Source organism: Prionailurus bengalensis, chromosome E2 (assembly GCF_016509475.1).
Source record: "Prionailurus bengalensis isolate Pbe53 chromosome E2, Fcat_Pben_1.1_paternal_pri, whole genome shotgun sequence".
NCBI classification, from domain to species: Eukaryota; Metazoa; Chordata; class Mammalia; order Carnivora; family Felidae; genus Prionailurus; species Prionailurus bengalensis.
The window spans coordinates 20,309,732-20,330,036 of NC_057352.1; the positions used below are offsets into that span (position 1 = coordinate 20,309,732).

General features: G+C 44.2%; 2 protein-coding genes and 1 non-coding gene across 4 annotated transcripts in view; 1 reads left to right on the forward strand and 2 right to left on the reverse strand.

Annotated features, from left to right (window-relative positions):
* The window catches only part of WDR88 (WD repeat domain 88), a 45,105-nt gene extending 34,510 nt beyond the window's left edge, over positions 1–10,595 (reverse strand). Inside the window, exon 1 of the mRNA XM_043599085.1 lies at positions 10,209–10,595. Coding sequence (XP_043455020.1) covers positions 10,209–10,520 — 312 coding nt within the window. The 5' untranslated portion in view covers positions 10,521–10,595. The remainder of the gene's footprint in view (positions 1–10,208) is intronic.
* On the forward strand, positions 842–948 carry LOC122495319. The gene has a single exon (XR_006300393.1). It is a non-coding gene; the product is annotated as a U6 spliceosomal RNA (small nuclear RNA).
* Positions 10,596–11,569: 974 nt separating the features above from the next.
* The window catches only part of GPATCH1 (G-patch domain containing 1), a 39,224-nt gene continuing 30,488 nt past the window's right edge, over positions 11,570–20,305 (reverse strand). For both annotated transcript variants that reach the window (XM_043599084.1, XM_043599083.1), the window contains exons 16-20: positions 19,877–20,093; positions 18,511–18,618; positions 16,329–16,426; positions 14,408–14,556; positions 11,570–11,846 (exon numbers count right to left, since the gene is read on the reverse strand). In XM_043599084.1, coding sequence (XP_043455019.1) covers positions 11,816–11,846; positions 14,408–14,556; positions 16,329–16,426; positions 18,511–18,618; positions 19,877–20,093 — 603 coding nt within the window. In that variant the 3' untranslated portion in view covers positions 11,570–11,815. The remainder of the gene's footprint in view (positions 11,847–14,407; positions 14,557–16,328; positions 16,427–18,510; positions 18,619–19,876; positions 20,094–20,305) is intronic.

Below are 20,305 nucleotides of genomic sequence, written 5' to 3' on the forward strand. Positions count from 1 at the left end.
TCACGGACCGCGAGATCGTGACCTGGCTGAAGTCGGACGCTTAACCGACTGCGCCACCCAGGCGCCCCCCTTGTTCTTATTCTTAATTGATCTAACAGATAACAGCTTGTTCAAAATAATAATAGTAAGAACGTATTATATAGAATAACTTATATATATTATATAGTATAATAGCAACAATATATTATATAATTAACATATAACTATAATTATACAATAGTATATATTATATATAATGAATGACAGCAATGATACAATGGACATGAGGGAGGGATTAGAAATATTTTGTTACTTTAAATTACTGATGCTACCCATGAAGTGGTATAGTGTTATCTGAAAGTGAACTTGGATTAACTGTAAATGTATATCACAAATTCTTGGGCAACCACTAAAAAAAGCAGCAACAACAAAAATAGAGATACATCTGATATGCTAAGAAAGGAGAGAAAATGGAATCACATAAAATGCTCAACTAAAACCACAAAAGGTGGGGTACCTGGCTGGCTCAGTCAGTAGAGCATGTGACTCTTGAGCTTGGGGTTGTGAGTTTGAGCTCCACATTGGGTGTAGAGATTAATTAAAAATAAAATCTTTAAACAACACACACACACACACACACACACACACACACACACAAAGGTAGAAGAGTGGAAGACAAAAATAGGAACAAAAACCAGGGGCAATAAATAGAAAACAATAACAAATATTGTAGGTATTAATCCAAGTATATCAATAATCACTTGGATTATCACTATCAATACACCAATTAAAAGACAGAGATTATCAGAGTGGATGAAAAAACAGGACCCAGCAATATGCTGTCTACAAGAAACCTACTTCAGTGCTTGCTTCGGCAACACATATACTAAAATTGGAACGATACAGAGAAGATTAGCATGGTCCTTGCGCAAGGATGACATGCAAATTCGTGAAACGTTCCATATTTTTACACCATTCACAAAAATAAACTCAAAATGGACAAAGGACCTGAATGTGAGACAGGAAACCATCAAAGCCCTAGAGGAGAAAGCAGGAAAAAAACCTCTCTGACCTCAGCCGCAGCAATTTCTTACTTGACACATCCCCAAAGGCAAGGGAATTAAAAGCAAAAATGAACTATTGGGACCTCATGAAGATAAAAAGCTTCTGCACTGCAAAGGAAACAATCAACAAAACTAAAAGGCAACCAATGGAATGGGAAAAGATATTTGCAAATGACACATCAGACAAAGGGCTAGTATCCAAAATCTATAAAGAACACACCAAACTCCACACCCGAAAAACAAATAATCCAGTGAAGAAATGGGCAGAAAACATGAATAGACACTTCTCCAAAGAAGACATCCAGATGGCCAACAGGCACATGAAAAGATGCTCAACGTCGCTCATCAGGGAAATACAAATCAAAACCACACTCAGATACCATCTCATGCCAGTTAGAGTGGCTAAAATGAACAAATTAGGAGACTATAGATGCTGGCGAGGATGTGGAGAAACGGGAACCCTCTTGCACTGTTGGTGGGAATGCAAACTGGTGCAGCTGCTCTGGAAAACAGTGTGGAGGTTTCTCAAAAAATTAAAAATAGATCTAACCTATGACCCAGCAAGAGCACTGCTACGAATTGACCCAAGGGATACAAGAGTGCTGATGCATAGGGGCACTTGTACCCCAATGTTTATAGCAGCACTTTCAACAACAGCCAAATAATGGAAAGAGCCTAAATGTCCATCAGCTGATGTATGGATAAAGAAGATGTGGTTTATATATACAATGGAATACTACTTGGCAATGAGAAAGAATGAAATCTGGCCTTTTGTCGCAACGTGGATGGAACTGGAGAGTGTTATGCTAAGTGAAATAAGTCAGGCAGAGAAAGACAGATACCATATGTTTTCACTCCTATGTGGATCCTGAGAAACTTAACAGAAGACCATGGGGGAGGGGAAGGAAAAAAAATGGTTAGAGAGGGAGGGAGCCAAAACGTAAGAGACTCTTAAAAACTGAGAACAAACTGAGGGTGGATGGGGGGTGGGAGGGAGGGAAGGATGGGTGAGGGGTATTGAGGGCACCAGTTGGGATGAGTACTGGGTGTTGTATGTAAACCAATTTGACAATAAATTTCATATTAAAAAAAAGAAAGAAACCTACTTCAGATATAAAGACAAATACAGATTAAAAGTAAATGGATGGAGGAAAATAGACCATACTAACACTAATCAAAAGAAAGCAAAAGTAACTACATTATTTTCAGACGGAGCAGACTTCACAGTGAGGAAAAGTTATCAGGGATAAAAAGAGGCATTGCATAATAAAGGGGTCAATTCTCCAAGAAGATACAGTAATCCTTAACATGTATGTGCCTAACACCAAAGCATCAACTATGTGAGGCAAAAGCTATAAAATTGCAAAGAGAAACAGATGAGTCCACAATCATACTTGGAGACTTCACCGCTGACTCAGAAAGGAACAGATCCAGCAGGCAGAAAACGAACAAGGACATAATGGAACTCAACGCAACCACCAGTCAACTGGATATAATGGAGATCTACAGATGACTTCATCCAACAACAGCAGGATAGACATTCCTCTCAGCTTCATAAGAAACATTTACCAAGGTAGACCACATTCTAGGCCATAAAACACACTTTAACAAATTAAAAAAAAAAAAACAGAAATCACACAATGTCTGCTCTCAGAACACAATGGAATTAAATTGGAAATAAATAACAGAAAGATGATTGAAAATACCAAAATACATGGAGACTAAACAACACACTTCTAAATAACACATGGGCCAAAGAAGAAAGCTCAAGAGAGGTTTTTAAATATTTTAAGCCAAACAAAATTAAAACATGACTTGTCAAAATTTGTGGGATGCAGTGAAAGAAGAACTTAGAGGGATATTTATAACGTTGAATGCACATATTAAAAAAGAAGAAAGATCTAAAATCAATCATCTAAACCTGAACCTTAGGAAAATAGAAAAAGAAGAGCAAATTAAATCCAAAGTAAGCAGAAGAAAAGAAACAATAAGAATTAGAGCATAAATCAATGAAATCAAAAGCAGCAAACTGATAAAAATCAATGAACCCAAAAACTGTTCTTTAAAAAAGATAAGCCTCTATCCAGGCTGACCAAGAAAAAGAAAAGAGATAACACAATACGAATATCAGAAATGAAAGCTAGATCCTATGCATGTTAAAAAGATAATCAAGGAATACTATGAAAAACTATTTCTACAAATTTAATCACCGGAAATGAAACAGACTAAATTCAAGTTTGAAATGAAATGGACTAATTCCTTAAAAGACACGATTTGCCAAAAGTCACACAAGGAAAAAATAGACAGTTTGAATAGCTTTTTATCTAATAAAGAAATTGAAATAGTGACTAATTACCTTCCAAAACAGAAAGTTGCAGGCCCAGATGGGTTCACTGGTGAATTCTACCAAACCTTTAAGGAAAAATTATACCAATTCTCTATAATCTCTTTCAGAGGATAGAAGCAGAAGGAATACCTCCTAACTCATTCTGTGAGGCTACTATTACCCTAATACCACAACCAGGTAATGACATTATAAGAAAATTAATGACCAATATCTCTCATGGACATAGATGCAAAAATCCTCAACAAATATTAGCAAATGAAATCCAACAGTGTATAGAAAGAATTATGCATCATAACCAAGTGGGATTCATCCCAGGTATGCAAGACTACTTCAATATTCAAAAATCAATTAATGTAACTCATCACATCAATAAGATAAAAAAGAAAAATCACATGATTTTATCAATAGGTGCAGAAAAAGTATTTCCCAAAACCCAATAGCCATTTATGATTTTAAAAACTCTCAGCAAATTAGAAATAGAGGGGAACTTCTCAACTTGCCAAACACGATCTACAAAAACTTATAGTTGGGGCACCTGAGTGGCTCAGTCAGTTGAGCTTCTGACTTTGACTCAGGTCATGATCTCACAGTTCATGAGTTCAATCCCCACATCAGGTTCGCTGCTGTCAGCACAGAGCCCACTTCAGATCCTCTGTCTCCCCTCTCTCTCTACCCTCCCCTGCTCATGCTTTCTCTCTCAAAAAATAAATGAAACAAAACAAAAAAACATACAGCTAACATCATACTTAATGGTAAGAAACTCAGTGTATCCACTAAGATCAGGTATGAGGCAAAGACTCCTCTCAACACTTCTTTTCAACATTGTACCGGAAGTTCTAGCTCATGCGATAAGTCAAGAAAAGGAAATAAGAGGTATAAGATTGGGAAGAAAGAAACAAAACTGTCTTAATGCACAAATGACATTATCACTTATGTAGAAAATCCAAAGGAATCAACAAAAACTCCTAGAATTAATAGCAGTTTTAGCAGATCATTCAATCACTTTTTGCCGTAACAGAAATGAACAAGTGGAATTTTAAATTAAATACATGGTATTATTTACATTAGCACCCCCCAAAATTAAATAGTTAGGTATATATCTAACGAAATATGTACAAGAGCTCTACGAGGAAAACTACAAAACTCTGATGAGCAAAATCAAAGAACTAAATAAATGGAGATATATTCCATGTTCATGGATAGGAAGAATCAATAGTGTCAAGAGGTCAGTTCTTCCCAACTTGGTCTATGGATTCAATGCAGTCCCAATCAAAATCCCAGCAAGTTATTTTGTGGATACAGACAAAATGATTATACAGTTTATATGGAGAGGCAAAAGATTTGGGAAAACAAAGGTTAGAATACTGACACTACCCAACTTCAAGACTTACATCTAAAGATACAATAATCAAGACAGTGTAGTATTGGTGAAAGAAGAGAGAAATAGATCGAAGCCTAGAGAGCCCAGAAACAGATCCACATAAATAAAACCAACTGCTCTTTGATAAAGGAGCAAATTTAATATAATGGAGAAATGACAGAATTTCCACAAACGGTGTTGGAAAAACTGGATATCCACATGCAAAAAAATAAAATAAAATAAATCTAAATATCCACCTTACATCCTTCACAAAAACTCAAAATGTATCACAGACCTAAATGTAAAATGCAAATTTATAAACCTCTTAGAGAATAACATAGGAGAAGATCTAAGTGGTCTTGAGTATGGCAATGACTCTTTAGGAACAATGCCAAAGGTACAATCCATGAAAGTAATAATTGACGAGCTGGACTTCATAAAAATTTGAAACTTCTGCTCTATAAAAGACAATGTCAAGAGAATGAGAAGACAAACCGTAGAGTGGGAGAAAACATTTGCAAAAGACACATCCAATAAAGGAATATCATCCAAAATTGTCAAAGCTTAATAAGAAAATAAAGAACCCAATTAAAAAATGAGCCAAAAACCTTAACAGACACCTCACTAAAAAAGATATACACACAGGTGGCAAATAAGCATGTGAAAAGATGTTCCACATCATATGTGATCAGGGGGTTGCAAATTAAAACAACAAGTTACCACTGCACACATAATGGCCAAAATCTGTAACACTGACAATACCAAATGTTGGCAAAGATGTGGAGAAACAGGAACTCTCATTCATTGTTGGTGGGAATGCAAAATGGCACAGCCACTTTTGAAGACAGTTTGACAGTGTCTTCTAAAACTAAACATACTCTTAACATACAATCCAGCAATCATACTCCTTGATATTTATCCAAAGAAGTTTAAAAACTCATGTCCACACAAAAACCTGCACATAGATGTTTCAACAGCTTTATCCATGACTGCCAAAACTTGGAAGTAACCTTGAAAAACCTAAAGATGTCCTTTGATAGGTGAATGGACAAATAAACTATGGTACATCCAAATAATGGAGTATTATTTCAGCGCTAAAAAAGAAACAAGCTACCAAGCCATGAAAAGACATGCAAGCCGTGGGGAAAAAAAAGAAAGAAAAGAAAATCAGGAAACTTAAGTTCACATTACTAAGTGAAAGAAGCCAGTCTGAAAAGACTGTCTGCATCCACATATATGACATTCTGGAAAAGTGCTTGCCAGGGGTGGGGAGGTTTGGAGGGATAACAGGCAGAGCACAGAGGATTTGTAAGGCAGTGCGACTACTCTGTACGTACATAATGTACATAATGACTACATATGTCATTATACATTTTTCCAAACCCATACAGCGTACAACTCCCAGAGTGAACTGTAAGGTAAACTGTGGACTTTGGGTATCATTGAGGATCATTAATGGTTTTAAATATTTCATTTAGTGGGGCATGTTGATAATGAGAAGGGATATACAAGAAATCTTTGTATCTTCTCAGTTTTGCTTTGAACCTAAAACTGCTCTAAAGAATAAAGTGTGTGATATATATAACATGTATTTATTATATTCATATAGATTTACTTGTATTTATTTTTTATTTTAGAGAGAGAGAGTGAGTGGGGGAGAGGGGCAGAGGAAGAGAGAGAGAGAGAGAGAGAGAGAGAGAGAGAGAATCCCAAGCAGACTCCACACTCAGCTCAGAGTTAGATGCCTGGCTGGATCCCACAACCCTGGGATCATGACCTGAGCCTAAATCAAGAGTCAGACTCTCAATGGACTGAGCCACCCAGACTCCCCTGTGTATGTGCTTTTAAATAAATGAGTACTGACACCTGCTGCACGTGGATGAACCTCAAAAACATTATACTAAGGGGAAAAAGCCAGTCACAAAAGACCACATGTTGTTTGCTTCCCTTTCTATGAAAGGTCTAGAACAAGCAATTTTATAGTGACAGAGATTAAATTGGTAATTGCCTAGAGTTGAGAAGCTGGCTTCAGGTGAAATGGGGATTTACGGCTAATGAGTATGGGGCTTCAGTCAATGAGAGGTTCGAAAGTGATTGTGGCTCTGGTCACAGAACTCTGCGAATACCCTAAAACCCCACACTTTGTATAGGTTACCTGTAAGATATGTGAATTACACCTCAATAAAGCAATGCTTTTAAAAAGGAGGGGGGATAGAAGGAGCAAGCCTGAAAAGGTCCCCTGCCGCCACCACCACCCGCCTCCATGGCGCCGTATTACCCGGGGCCGGGGTGCATGTCCGGGATGTGGGGGTGTCGAACTGTGGTAGTGTGAAGGGACGGGAGGGAATGAGGGACACGGAAATCAGGGGTTTGGGGCTCTGCAGCCAGGCAGTGCGGAGATGCAGGGACTCTGGATGGGGAACCTCGCTAGCGAGGCGGGTTCAGCAGGAGGTGCAGGGGTGAGGGGAGGCGTGGCTACAGGGGTTGCAGAGAGCGCGGCGGTGTGAGGATGCAGGGAAGGAGGCATTCTTCGCCTCCAGGAAGCGCAGAGAGGTGGGACAGGGACTCGGCAGCCAGGGGTGGAGGCGTGCGGGAGCGGACACCCGTTTGGCCACCAGGGGGCGTAGGCAAGCCGGGCGGGCGGCGGGTCCTGGCGTCGGCAGCCGTTGGGAACCAGCCGTGTCCCGGGGACGCGACCCCTCCTGTCGTCGTTGCGCGGGTCCCTGGCCCCGGGGCGGCCACCCCCAGCTCCCTACTCTGCAGTTGCCTCCGTCTCCAAACTCCCCGTCCTCGTTCTCTCATGGCAAAAACAGAGCTTTCATTATGGGCAAACAGACCAGCAATTGAGAGCGGCTGGCATCCCTCTAACCCCAACGTCCTTTCCGGGGACCTTGGTTCCGCGTTTCTTCTGGGCATAGTACTTTCGGGGCTCATTAGGGATAGAGACCTCGAGGCGCTGCGGAGACGTTCCAAACACACAGGTACATATCCGGAGGCACGAACAAAACTGGCACATAGAGGACGGTCCAATTTTTGTAAAAACAACAACAAAAAGTCAGTTCTTTATGTGTGTTGCTTTCCTTCACTTGATCAACAAGTATGTTGTAGCCTCGTCGGGCCTTATCTAGGCGCTGTGGGGCCGGCGGGAACCGAGGGCAGAGAGCGAGCATCCGTGGGCACCGCAGGGACTGAACAGGCTCCTGCGCTCGCGCGCCACGGGAAGGGGGGCGGCCGTCCAACAGCCGGCACGCGGGGCAGCTCCCGGCCAGAGGCACTGCGCTTGCACCCTGGACGGCGGGGAGAGCCTCCCAGGAAGGAGAGACCCGAACCTGGAGGTTCACAGGTCACAGGCGAGCAGGAGAATAGGGAGACGAGCCAGATGCAAAAAGGCCTGGAAGGTCATGGTCACATCTCTGGACTTCATCTTAAATGCGCCAGGAAGCCACGGGTGGGGGTGTTGAGCCGATTCTTTTCTAAAATACCGAGAGCCATTTGTGTGTTGAGTGTGCATTAAATAAAAACCAAGAATGAAGCACTATCTATTGAGAATGTGCTTTAGCAAATCATCTCAGAGATTTCGATGAAATCATCTGGAACGTTATTAACTTAACATTAAGTTTTGCATTGTGCACTTTCCTTTTAAGGGGTCATTTGGTAACATTTTCATTGAGCTACACCACCACGTTAATCTCACTGTAAAATCACCTCCAGATTGTATTGTTTTGAGTCATTGCTCTCCACTGTTTATTCTAAACCGATCTTTCCCTTACGGGAGTTTTTCTTTTTCTTTTTTTCCCCCTGTTTGCTGGAGTGCTCCCCTGAGTAACTTTGTCCTCAAAAAGAAGCATCATTCTGAGTCTTTGCAGGTCTAAAGAAAATATCTTTCTGTTGCCTTTATTGGGAATCAGCAGTTTGGTCAGGTAGAGAATTCTTAGGTCAGAAACATCCTCTGGGAAAACTTGGAATTTCTCAACTTCTGTCATCTTAATGGGTCATAAAAACCTTAGGCCCAAAAAATCATAAGCCGTCTGAATGTGCATCCACAGGAGACTGGTTAAAGTCCTCAGGAAATGGCTAGCCAGTGGGATACTTCCATAAAAAAGAGCAAGGAAGATGTTTCTTTACTGATATGGAAAGATCTCTAAAATACCTTAGGTAAAAAAAAAAAAATTGAAATTAGGTGCATAAGGGGTCTAAGATATGCTTCCATTTATGTTAGAAGAAGAAGAAGAAGAAGAAGAAGAAGAAGAAGAAGAAGAAGAAGAAGAAGATATACATATACGTGCTGGGAAATGCATAAAATAAAATATCTCTGTAAGGTTACAGAAGAAGCTAGAAACATTTCTTGCCTCAGTACAGAGATATGGGTTAACGGGGGCAAGGCTCCTAGGGAGACTTGTTTAAAAACAAATTATATCTATTGAATTGGAGTCTTGGGGATGTTCTACTGAGAAAAAATATAATGTCTGTGCTCTCCTTTAATTTCACTTAAAAAGCAGAACAAGTATCATGACTCAAAGCGTTGGCACTTTTAGTGCCATCAGCAATCCCCGTTGTGGGCTCTGCTCCCAGGTGTTCTGAGGGCGGGCCAGGAAGCCTAGCACCTCAACCTGATCCCAGGCTGTTCGGTCTGTGGTCTGTGGGCGCCACAGCCTCGCTCCTACCCTCCCCAGGCAGGCGATTTTTGCCTCCCATCTCGCATTGAACTGGACCATTTCTTTCCATGGGAACAATTCAGTCTTCCTCAACCCAGGGAGAGTCTCTTCGCTGTTTTCCTTCGGTATTTCTCCTCCCCCTGCTCCCTCTCCCTCTCCAACACCTCCTGTATGTATATTGGCTCTTCTGGATCTCTCCGGCATGCATGACCTTTTCTCTCACAGTTCTAGTTCCTTTATATTTGTTCTTTGACTCTCAGAGTATCCCAGGAGCTTGTTTTCTAATTCTGTTTCAGTTCTCTGCTCTGATTTTAAAGCCTCCGTGGGGGGGTTAGGTTTGGAAATCCTTTTCTCATCCCCAAGAATTCTGTTGACAGGCCACCAGCCTTTGTTTCAATGCGGTGTCTCTCCAGCTATCGCTGAGAAGACAAAGTAGTGTTGGTAGGTTTTAATTTTTTTATTCTTCTAAGTTTTCTGTTGCTGCTGGAGCTAACTCTGTTTCATGCGCGTGGAGGGCTCCTTCACCGACCCTGGGGTATGCACTTGGGGTTGTCACCGTGGGGACATTTGGGAGGCTCAGCCAGAAACCACACTCTGGGTTGGGTCAGGATCCCCTGCTTTGGAACATTGTCCTTCTCCCCCAGGGCAGCCTTGTTTTCCCAGAGACAGCAGCCCAGGGCTTCACTCAGGGGCCCCTGGCAATGCCAAGTTGGTCCCCACAGGTCCCTTACCCGGCTCACTGCGCCCTCCCCACGTGTGGGGGTCAAGCTTGTGCTCCTCCCCCCCACCCCCGGTGGTCTGACCTTGGAGAGGGACTCCTGGTCGCCCCAGAACTTCTCCTCAGGCATAGGGTGCTTCTCGGATGGCAGTGAGCGCTTGCCCACCTCCAGGGGGTCCAAGCGGGACAGCAGCTGGGCCTGGCGTGCTTCCACAATCGACAGATGGAAACGGCCATAGCCCCTGACCAGGGCCGCACGGGGCAGCTTCTGGGGCGGATGCTCAATGTCGCCGGAGTGGACCAAAGGCGGCTGTACTTCACACTGCTGTGACACTGCCTTCTTGCCCTTGTCCGGGGCTTCCGGGGAGCCGGGGGCGCAGGGTGGCTCCGAGGCCATCTCAGAGCCCCAACCGCTGGTTTGCCGACACCCAGCACCCCGGCCAGGCCACGAACGAACGGTGGCGCCACGCGCCTGCGCCTCGCGCCCGCTTCCTGGGAACGCCACGCCCTCCCCCTCGCGCTGCGATCTCGTTGCTTCCCCTCCACACGGAACACGCTTACTCCCAGAAAAACGGGGTTCCGGCCCTGGGCACAAAAGGAATGAGGCCAAGCGTGTGAAACGAGCAGCCCCGCCCCCAGGGCTTTCCTTTGGTCCTCCCTGGCTCCCTGTCCCAGGACGATTTCTGTGTGCCCTCGGCCTGCGCAGGGGCTCGTGGCGGACCCACCTCACGTGAACAAGAGAGACATGATCACTAGATCTAGAATGGGCCATGCATGAATTAAGATGCAGCTGTTGGAGGCGGGGACGCATATGAGAGTACGAAGGAGAGATGTGTCCCAATGTCAATGACAATAGGAGAGAACGAATGTCACCTCCAGCCGGGTAGCAGCCCCACAGATAGAAAAAGACTGGGTGGATATTCCACAACATTAAGGGTTGTCATCTCTGGGTGGCTGAAGTGGTCTTCTACTTTCTTGCTATTTTTAAACTTGTTCAATTGTTCTGATCTTTCTATGAGGTCACTTTGAATGCCAGCACTTTTCTCAAAAGTCTGGTTAGTGCAGATAAGGCAGCCTGGGAGCGGGGCCCCAGGGCTGCAGAGCAAGGACCTGATGCCTGTGTGACCCGGGCTGTGGGCGCACACTCCCCAGTTCTTGGTATGAGAGACTATGTGGGACACTTGGGGGACATCCACCTGGAGAGGCTGAGGCCACCTGCCAGGACCCTGATGCTGGGCCCCCTGCTGGACTCCCAGCCACCACTCTCAACTAGGAGAGGCAAGAGCCACGTGTGGACCACCTCCCTCTCACACCAGTCCTTATGTAAGGCCAAATGTCTTTATCTGGACTTTGCTTTCCCCATTAACAAAACTAGAGAAAACCCTTCACTTTTCATTTCTTTTTTAAAGTTTCAGGAAATTAAAAAAAAAAAAATCAAAAAGAAAATAGAAAAATTCCATTTTAATTAAACTGTACAGTCTGAATTATTTCCTCTGACACTAACTGAGGTTAAAAATAGAAATCAATTTCTGCAACCTTCCAAGGCAGCCTTTGAAATGTCAAGGTTTTAAAAATTATTTTACAGCATGAATTTACATATAAATACAATCTGTACAATGTATTAACTTAGCAATCAACGAGCTTCCATCATGGAGGAGATCTGGTACTGGGACAGACCAGGGCAGAATTCAATTACTGCCGCCTTAGTGGAAGACTTTTCAGCCTAGAAAAGGAAATAAAAGAGAGAGGACAATTAGATAAGAACCGAAAGCCAGATAGCTCCTTGGGGGCCGAGCACACCAGACCTCCCCAACTCACAGTGGTACATCTGGACTCATAGAATACAGAGGACGACCACAGACCATGAAACCATCATTTATTTTTATTTTTTTTTAATTTGAGAAAGAGAGCACAAGCAGGAGAGAGGGAGGGAGGGAGAGAGCGAGCGAGCGAGAGAGGGAGAATCTTAAGCAGATTCCACACTCAGCTCGGAACCTGATGCAGGGCTCGATCCCATGACCCTGGGATCATAACCTGAGCTGAAATCAAGAATCGGATGCTCAACCGACTGAACCACCCAGGCGCCCCTAGAAGCATCAGTTTAATCTGCATTCTTAAAAATGCTTCTCTGTCACCCCCAAATACACAGGGAGACTCAGTCTCCACATCTCATATTAGGACCTGTTTATAAAAGCAAGTTCTAATCCTACTCAACCTAGCTCCTGTAGGACCTTTGGGAAGGAGCTGAAAAAAAAACCATGTTTGCTCTAGGGCCAAGGGCTCCTGAGCTGGCAGTCTTAAATCTCAGCTTCATGCACACAAGGGTGTTCATTGACTAGAGCTGGGTCACACTGGCTCTAGATCCTTGCTCAACAGCCCCAAAGTGAAAAACCACATGTCCGCAACAACAGAAGAGATGAATGCTCTGGTGTGGTCACATAAAGGGATACTCCCTGGCAATGAGGACGAACCAGCTGCTACAGCTGATAACATGGGGGACTCTCACAAACCAATTCAAGAGTCATACATGGTTCCTTTAAGTAAAGTCCAAGCAGTATAGTAACCAACGGTGACAGAAGAGGGGCTACCTCTGGGAATGCGGGTAGGCATGTCAAGTGGGAGGAGACACGAGCAGCTGTGGGGTGCTGGCGTATCGCTTGATCAGGCGGTGAGAATGCATGGAGCTGGAAGGTGATGGTCTGTGCACATATATGTATGTGTGTGCACTAAGGTGTTTGCTTAGCTGTATGATTCTACGTCTGTGAAATTCTAGAATGGGCAAGACAATCTGATAGAGACAGGAAGGAGAGGGGTGTCTCAGGGGAAAGGGGTGGAGGCGGCAGACCACGGTTCCACCCAGAACCAAGTGGCACTGTCACAGCAGAAAAGCATCAGGGCCCTTACCAAGAGTGACACTCCATGCCAGGTGCTGGGGATGCAAATGAGACCCCTGTGGTCATAAGCCTCCCACTGTCCTTTGCAGAAGACAGGGGTGAGGCACAAAGGGTGGAGGGCCCTTGGGGCTCCAAGGGGAGAACCCAGGAGGCTCGGTGGGGAGGAGCGGGGGGACTAAACCTTTAACAACCACAAGAGTGAAGATTTAAGTGCACTCCACACCTCTGACCCTCCCTTCCTTGGAGAGAGGTGCTCTCAGGTGTGGGAAGAACCCCTCCAGCCCTCTTCCTGTACAAGGATGTACATAAATGTACGCACAGGGAAATCCAAAGGCCAGAGGACATTTTAACATTAACAGCACTGCCTGGATACACCGTTCTGCAGCTTTTGATCTCCTGATGGTAAGTTTTAGATGCCAATCAGCACACAGCTCTCTGCCCACATTTTCTGATTGCTACACAGTGTCCCACAGCAAGCCCTGCTCCCGCCCTCCCACCACGCCCTCCAGATGGGCACTGAGGGGTGTCCCCTCAGGAATGACTCATCAGACGGCCCCAAATCCTCAAGATTTGGCCCCAAATCCTCAAGGCCTAACCTCCCTGGGCCTGGCCGTCCGACCTGGGAGATGAGGGGACCCACGTGTCTGTCTCGCTGGAGTGCATGAGGACGAAATGAGCAATGCCCGTGGTGTGGGCACCTTACCATCACGCCAGCATGCAGGAGGAGAGGGAAATGTAAGTTGGCACAGCCACTTCAGGAGGCTCGGGATTAAACTGAAATGTTTATCTTTGTATTTTTGAATCATGAGAATGTGCTGTCCGTTCTGAAGAAGTAAATGGAAACGAACAAGGGGGTGGCACTTGTATTTCCAGACAGCAAGATATACCTACAAGGCCACAGTAGTTAATGCAGGTGGGTAGAACAACATCAAATGGCTAAGAAACCAGAGTAGAGAATGGAGGAGGAGGCCCTCGGAGGCATGGGGACTAAGAACAGGACCAAGCTACTCTTCCTTTAATGAGCTGGTTCAGCAGGTAGGGCTGACATGGCCAGGGCTCACCTGTGCCTCCCCTTTCATCCCGGGCCCGCAGATGGACTTCCCCTTCCTGGCTCCGTGGGGGCCAGGCTGTGCAGCAGTGAAGACTGTGACATCCAGATAGGACCGCAACAACCCCCAGCGCCACCCTCCACCCGTCCCCTCCTAGGAGGGGCATGCACCGAAGTGGAACACACTGGGGTCCTGAGTACCTTTCTTGGTTTTCTTTCTTTCTTTTTTCTTTCTTTTCGATATACATATCGATCATTTCTGACGTTTGCCTCTCAGCAAATACACGGAGATTCCAACAAGCCTTGGAAGGTTTCTGAAAACCAGTGCCCCCCACTGCCTACCTTCTCAGCAGTTCCTGGGGTGACAGGTCTACAGTCCCTTCTTCACCACTCGGGCTGTCGCTGCTGTCTGTGCTCTCAGAACTACTGCTCTTCTCTGGTTTTTTATTCTTTTGCTTGCCTTTGTGTTTGTGCTTCCGGTGTTTCTTTTTCTGAAAGAGAAAAGGGTGGTGGGGGAGGGGGGACAACTGGGTGTTTCCCTCCCTGACTGGGCACAATGACAGGCTAAGGAGGCATTTGGTTGCCGGAGTCATTCAAAAACAAAGACAAAACATCTCATTTGGAGCGAGCTTCAGTCTACGATGGGACAGACCAGACCACACAGCTGCGTGCACACACTCTGAACTGACCCTCTGGCAACAGACACGGCAGAACCGGGCAGATGTGGTCAGGATGCCATCTTGACACTTAGCCCCCATCTATCTCCTCCAAGGTTGATGAGGGAGACAAAGGCAAGAGAAACGTAGCTTCAATGAAATCTCCTTACAGCTTGCAGCCCACTGATACACACCACCAATAGAAACGTGCAGAGTGTGACCTTCCTCGAGGAACTCGTGGCTGCCTTAGTGCCTTCACGTTGATGTTCGATTAAAGACTAAAAGTAACCTTATCTTAACAGCAGCTAGCCCCTCAAGGTCCTGAAAGCCTTGCTTCCAAATTCCTTAGAAATGTACTTAAAAGTATATAATCAGTCACTCTCACAACCCTGGTGGAGCTCTTTCTGCCTTGGGTCCTGTCCCCGTGCTTTAATAAAATCACCTTTTTGCACCAAAAGCGTTTCAAGAATTCTTTCTCAGCCGTTTGCTCATGAACCGCGCTTCACCATGTCATCAAGGTGACCCCTGCCACCTCGCATGAACCTGACCGGGGCCACGTTGTTAGGCACATGTGATAAACTACGTATCAGGATGGCACAATGAGAAGAAGCACAATGAAGAAAACAGTAGAAGGTCAGAGAACAGCAGATCCGCTGGTAAGAAACGAATGAATTTGGTTTTCAAACCTGGCAGCACCAGTTTTTCCCTGTCACACAAGAGGATGTTCATCATCTTCCCTGCTCAGGAATCCTTTCTTTCTGGCAGACAATCACGGAGCTGTTTGTTCTCAATTCCACCACTGTCCTGACCACTCTGGGGCCCAACACTAACATCAACTGAATTAAAAGCCTGTGCCATCGCTGAAAATACACGGATGGTGGGACAGGGGTGTCAAAGTGAAAGCACGCGCTACCCTTCCAAAGTTCCTTGACCTCCAACAGCAAGCTTTGAACCCAACTCTCTATCCATAATGATGACAGAGCAGTTGACGAAAAACGTTCAGAAGAATATCTTCATTTGATATTGAACGAGTAACCAATTAACACTACTTTATTAAGATTCAACCGGGGTGCCTGGGTGGCGCAGTCGGTTGAGCGTCCGACTTCAGCCAGGTCACGATCTCGCGGTCCGTGAGTTCGAGCCCCGCGTCGGGCTCTGGGCTGACGGCTCAGAGCCTGGAGCCTGTTTCCGATTCTGTGTCTCCCTCTCTCTCTGCCCCTCCCCCGTTCATGCTCTGTCTCTCTCTGTCCCAAAAATAAATAAACGTTGAAAAAAAAATTAAAAAAAAAAAAAGATTCAACCATTACTCCCAAGTATTTAAATGTCCTTTCCCCCTACTTTTTCATGTTCACAAATAAAATGTTTTTAAAGTAGAACTGAATAATTAAAATATTCTGCCTGAAAGAAACACAAAGTTCCTGCAAATTGAACGCGTACATGAGTGTCCACATTCCTGCCAAGGTATGGAGAGGCCTGTGTGCCCCCACCTCGGCCACCAGATATTCTCCCTGCCTGGCTTCCCCTGTCACCCCTCGGGGCTTGTCTGCATGACAGAAGCAGGGACATCAGAGCCTGCATCCTGTCCAAGACGCCCGTAAGTTACTTACCTTCTCTTTCCTCCGTCTGTGCTCTTTCTTGGTCTTACGTTTTTCTTTGTTTTTTTTATGTTTCTCTTTCTGAGGTGCCTCGAGTTTCTGACGAACATCTGAAACACAAACGTAACACGTGAACTATTGGGGAAAATAAAGCCCAAATTGTTGAACAAGGAATGTGACGTAGGTGGAATGTTTAACATTAAGGTGGGACTCCTGCCCTGCCTCGCTGACAAACAGGTTACCTGTCACCTGGTAGCTCTATATTTAGAAACTGCCAGAAGCCTCAATGCAAGACTTGTGTGAGCCAACCCGTATCTTGCCACAGCCTTATCTGCCAGATGAGTCAGATGGAGATAGAGTCGGGAGAGAAAAAGCACAAGCCTGTTTTAATTTAACATCCTCAGGCAGCTCAGGACACAGACCAGAGTCTGAACCTCAGCTTGGCTGCCAGCTTCTCCCTGACCTTCCGCACGTTGCTCAACCTCTCCAAGCCTCAGTTTCCCCATCCGTGAATAGTGACAGGAAGAATCCTTGCTCTCTCGGGGACACAGAGGATTGGACAGAACCGTGCACATGAATCCCGTAGCCTAGAATCTGGCACATAAACGTCAGCTCCCCTCACATCATCCTCCCTTTACTAAAGCACATTACATATGCGTTTTATCTTCTAAGTTGAAAAAACCCTAGAAAATTAGCATGAAAACAACATAACGTACATAATCATTAAAAAGGACCAAGCAAGTAGCATACACTTAAATTCTCTACCTCCAAACTCTGACAAAAATGTTTTCATAGGTCATCAACCTCCAGGTCACCAAACCAACAAAAATCAATTTTTTCCACCTAAAGAAAAGTTTCAAGGGAATTCAGAAGAATGGATATTTTCCAAATCTAGGTAACAGGTGCCTGTAACTCTCTGGTCCTATTGTTTGGTCAGATATTTTAAAATCTGACTTCTCCAAACTTTTGTTTTTTAAGTGCTTGTTTTTGAAAAACCATTCCCCCTCAAAAACCCACAGACAAAATTAAGTAATTAACTACTACAAGGATATCAAGGACGGTCTGGGAAATGGGAATAAATAACTTTGCTCTTAAATTCCAATACACTTACTTTAAGCTGGAGATCTGAACTAAAGCAAATAATAAATACATTCATTTCAATTTTTCAAAACATCACACTTTTTATCACCTCTTTGAAGGCTGGCTTAATTAATCAAACGAATATTTATACGTGGGTGCTATAGGAAACTATGAAGCAGATAACAGAATTATGTCATTTATATACCTGGGCCAGGTTATCAGATGTTTGTTAACCTGGCCTTCAAGGAGATGATAATCCAGTCTAAACATTTTAACAAAACTGTCCATTTAAGACACTGAATGGAAGTTGTTGACCGATACTGGGGACGGAGGATGGACTGTGTTTACTTCTGAAAGAATTACTTTTGCTTTATTTGCTACATCAGCCAACACAGAAAAAAGTCTCAGACTACCCTTCTCCCTACAATTCCTCACCCATCTCTGTGTCCTAGATTTTTACTTTTTTATTTCTGTAAGTGACACCATTTGAGATACTCGGGACTCTATTATATATAACGGAAAGTTGCAGGAAAAAAAAGTTTAAAGGTCTCAGGCTGTAAAGCAACAATTCTCATTTAGGCATTAGGTGGAAGTAATGAGATGCAAAATGTAGCTAAGAACAAAAAAAACAGAAACAAACGTATGTACAGTTGATCTCAAACAACACAAGTTTGAGCCGTGCAGTTCCGCCATGGTGGGTTTTTTTTTTTTTAAGTAAATCCAGTACAGTAAGGTAAACATGTTTTCTCTTATGATTTTCTTAATAACAGTTGCTTTTCTCTAGCTTACTTTACTGTAAGAACACAAGATATAATACATATAACATATATAATAAATGTTAATCAACTGTTCATGTCATCGGTAAGGCTTCCGGGCCACAGTTGGGTATTAACAGTTAAGTTTTGGGGGGAGTCCAAAGCTATATGCAGATTTTCAACTGTGCATGGTGTTGGCGCCCCTAAACCCTGCCTTGCTCACAGGTCAACTGTAAGGTATTTGGTCAGCCTCGTGTTGGCCTAGATGGGCGGAAGTAATAACACGGTTAGAGCTGTCACAGCTCAGGGGAGACGCTGGTGCCGATGCAAACAGGTGAACCAAGGAGCTCTCAACTCACTGGGGCAGAAGACGGGAGGCAGCCGTGGGCCGAACGCTTCTCTTTCATCTATCTGCATCTTTTGTATCGGAAAGGAAGGTGCGGGCTCCTGGGCTACCGGCTCGCTAGCTGAAAAACACCAGGGTATTAATTTTGTCTATTTATGTTAGTATTAATTAATATTTTACTAATATTAACCTGTTTGAATCTTTAATTAATACCTGTTGCCACCAGATAATGTAAGCTTTTCTTTACCACTTTGCTGAGGATACAGCAGGCAAACCTGACCTCCAACCTCGGGGACATTTGAGCTGGGAATTCAGTCGCACGAGGCACCTGCAAGCAAGTGCGCCAGTGGCGACAACACAGGGGCATATGCAGCACACGCTCCAGGTCACCTCACTGAGACCTCAAGGGTTGCAAGATGTCCTCGAGGAAAGATATCCTCAGAGAAGAAGAAAAACTTACAAACAGGGATCTAAGACAGTCCCAGCTCAGAAAGCTTAATTTCATTCACAATAAATGATCAAAGGGGGAAAACTGAATATAAACACACTACCATGTTCACATTGGTAATGCCATTTTTTAAACAGATGTATGTTTTCATACAGAGGAAAGAAAAATGCAAAAAACCTGGAAAAGCATGCATCAAAGTATTGACAATGTTTATCTTGGGGAAGCGGGATTCCAAGGATCCTGGGCTTTCTACAGTTCTGTATTTGTAAACTTTTACAGTTCAAGTATATATCGCTCTGTAATAACAAACAAGCTGGTTACTTTTTTCCACAGAAATAGGAAACAGGCATTTGCAAACTGCCTAAGAATAAGCGATGTTTTAGATCTCTATGTAACTTCTTGGTTCAAGGCCCTCAAAACTTATACCCAAGTCTACCACACACTGTCGGGGCTAGAAACCCCTCTCCCCCGCCCCCCCCAAAAGGCTGAGATGGAAAATTCTGTCCACCCACCCAAGCATCTGAAAAACCTCCCACCCTGACAAGCGCCCAATGACTTCCTTTCCCGTCCAAACTCCTGGCTGGCGGAAGAGCCCTGTACACTTCAGGACCAAAAGTTGCCAATAATCCTAGCACCTCATCATCAATCAATTAAAAAAAAAAAAAACCACGCTATTTTTTAAACAAAAATTCTACTATTTTTTAATTCTTCTCAACTAAGATAAGTGGGAAAAAGGGTATTATCAAACATAACTATCATAAGAATGCACCAGAAATTTACATCCAAATCCACAACTGAAAATATACAAGATTAAAACATCGCTGCCTGCTAATTCTCCTGGTTTAAAACTGCACACTAAACAAAAAAGCAGCTTCTCTAGACACATCCTCATTTTCTTCTTTAGATCCCCAAATCTAAAGTAGCGACATACCACGTGCCACGGATGATGTTTCTGCCGAGTCAGTTTCTTGGGAGCTTTTGAAGTCAGCTTCCCCGGTACCTGCCTGATCATCCTCACTGTCGCCTTGCTCATCCTCAGAGGATGAGGACTTCTCATCGGAGGAGCTGGCAAAGATGGCCTTAAATAAGTCCATGGATGGGCGGCTCCCTTCTCCTTCAGTCTGTGAATCCACACCTTTGCTTACACTCTGTATTAACAATGAAATGAGTCAGGAATGAAGAAGCAGAGGTGAGGGGAGTCAGACGTTCTAGAAACACACACACACACACACACACACACACACACACACACTCTTATGTTTATGCTCAGGTACATGGGTCTCCATACTACACGCGGTCTAACTAAACAATGGCCACTCACATGGCATTTATTCTTGTGATGTTTCTGATTCAACAACTG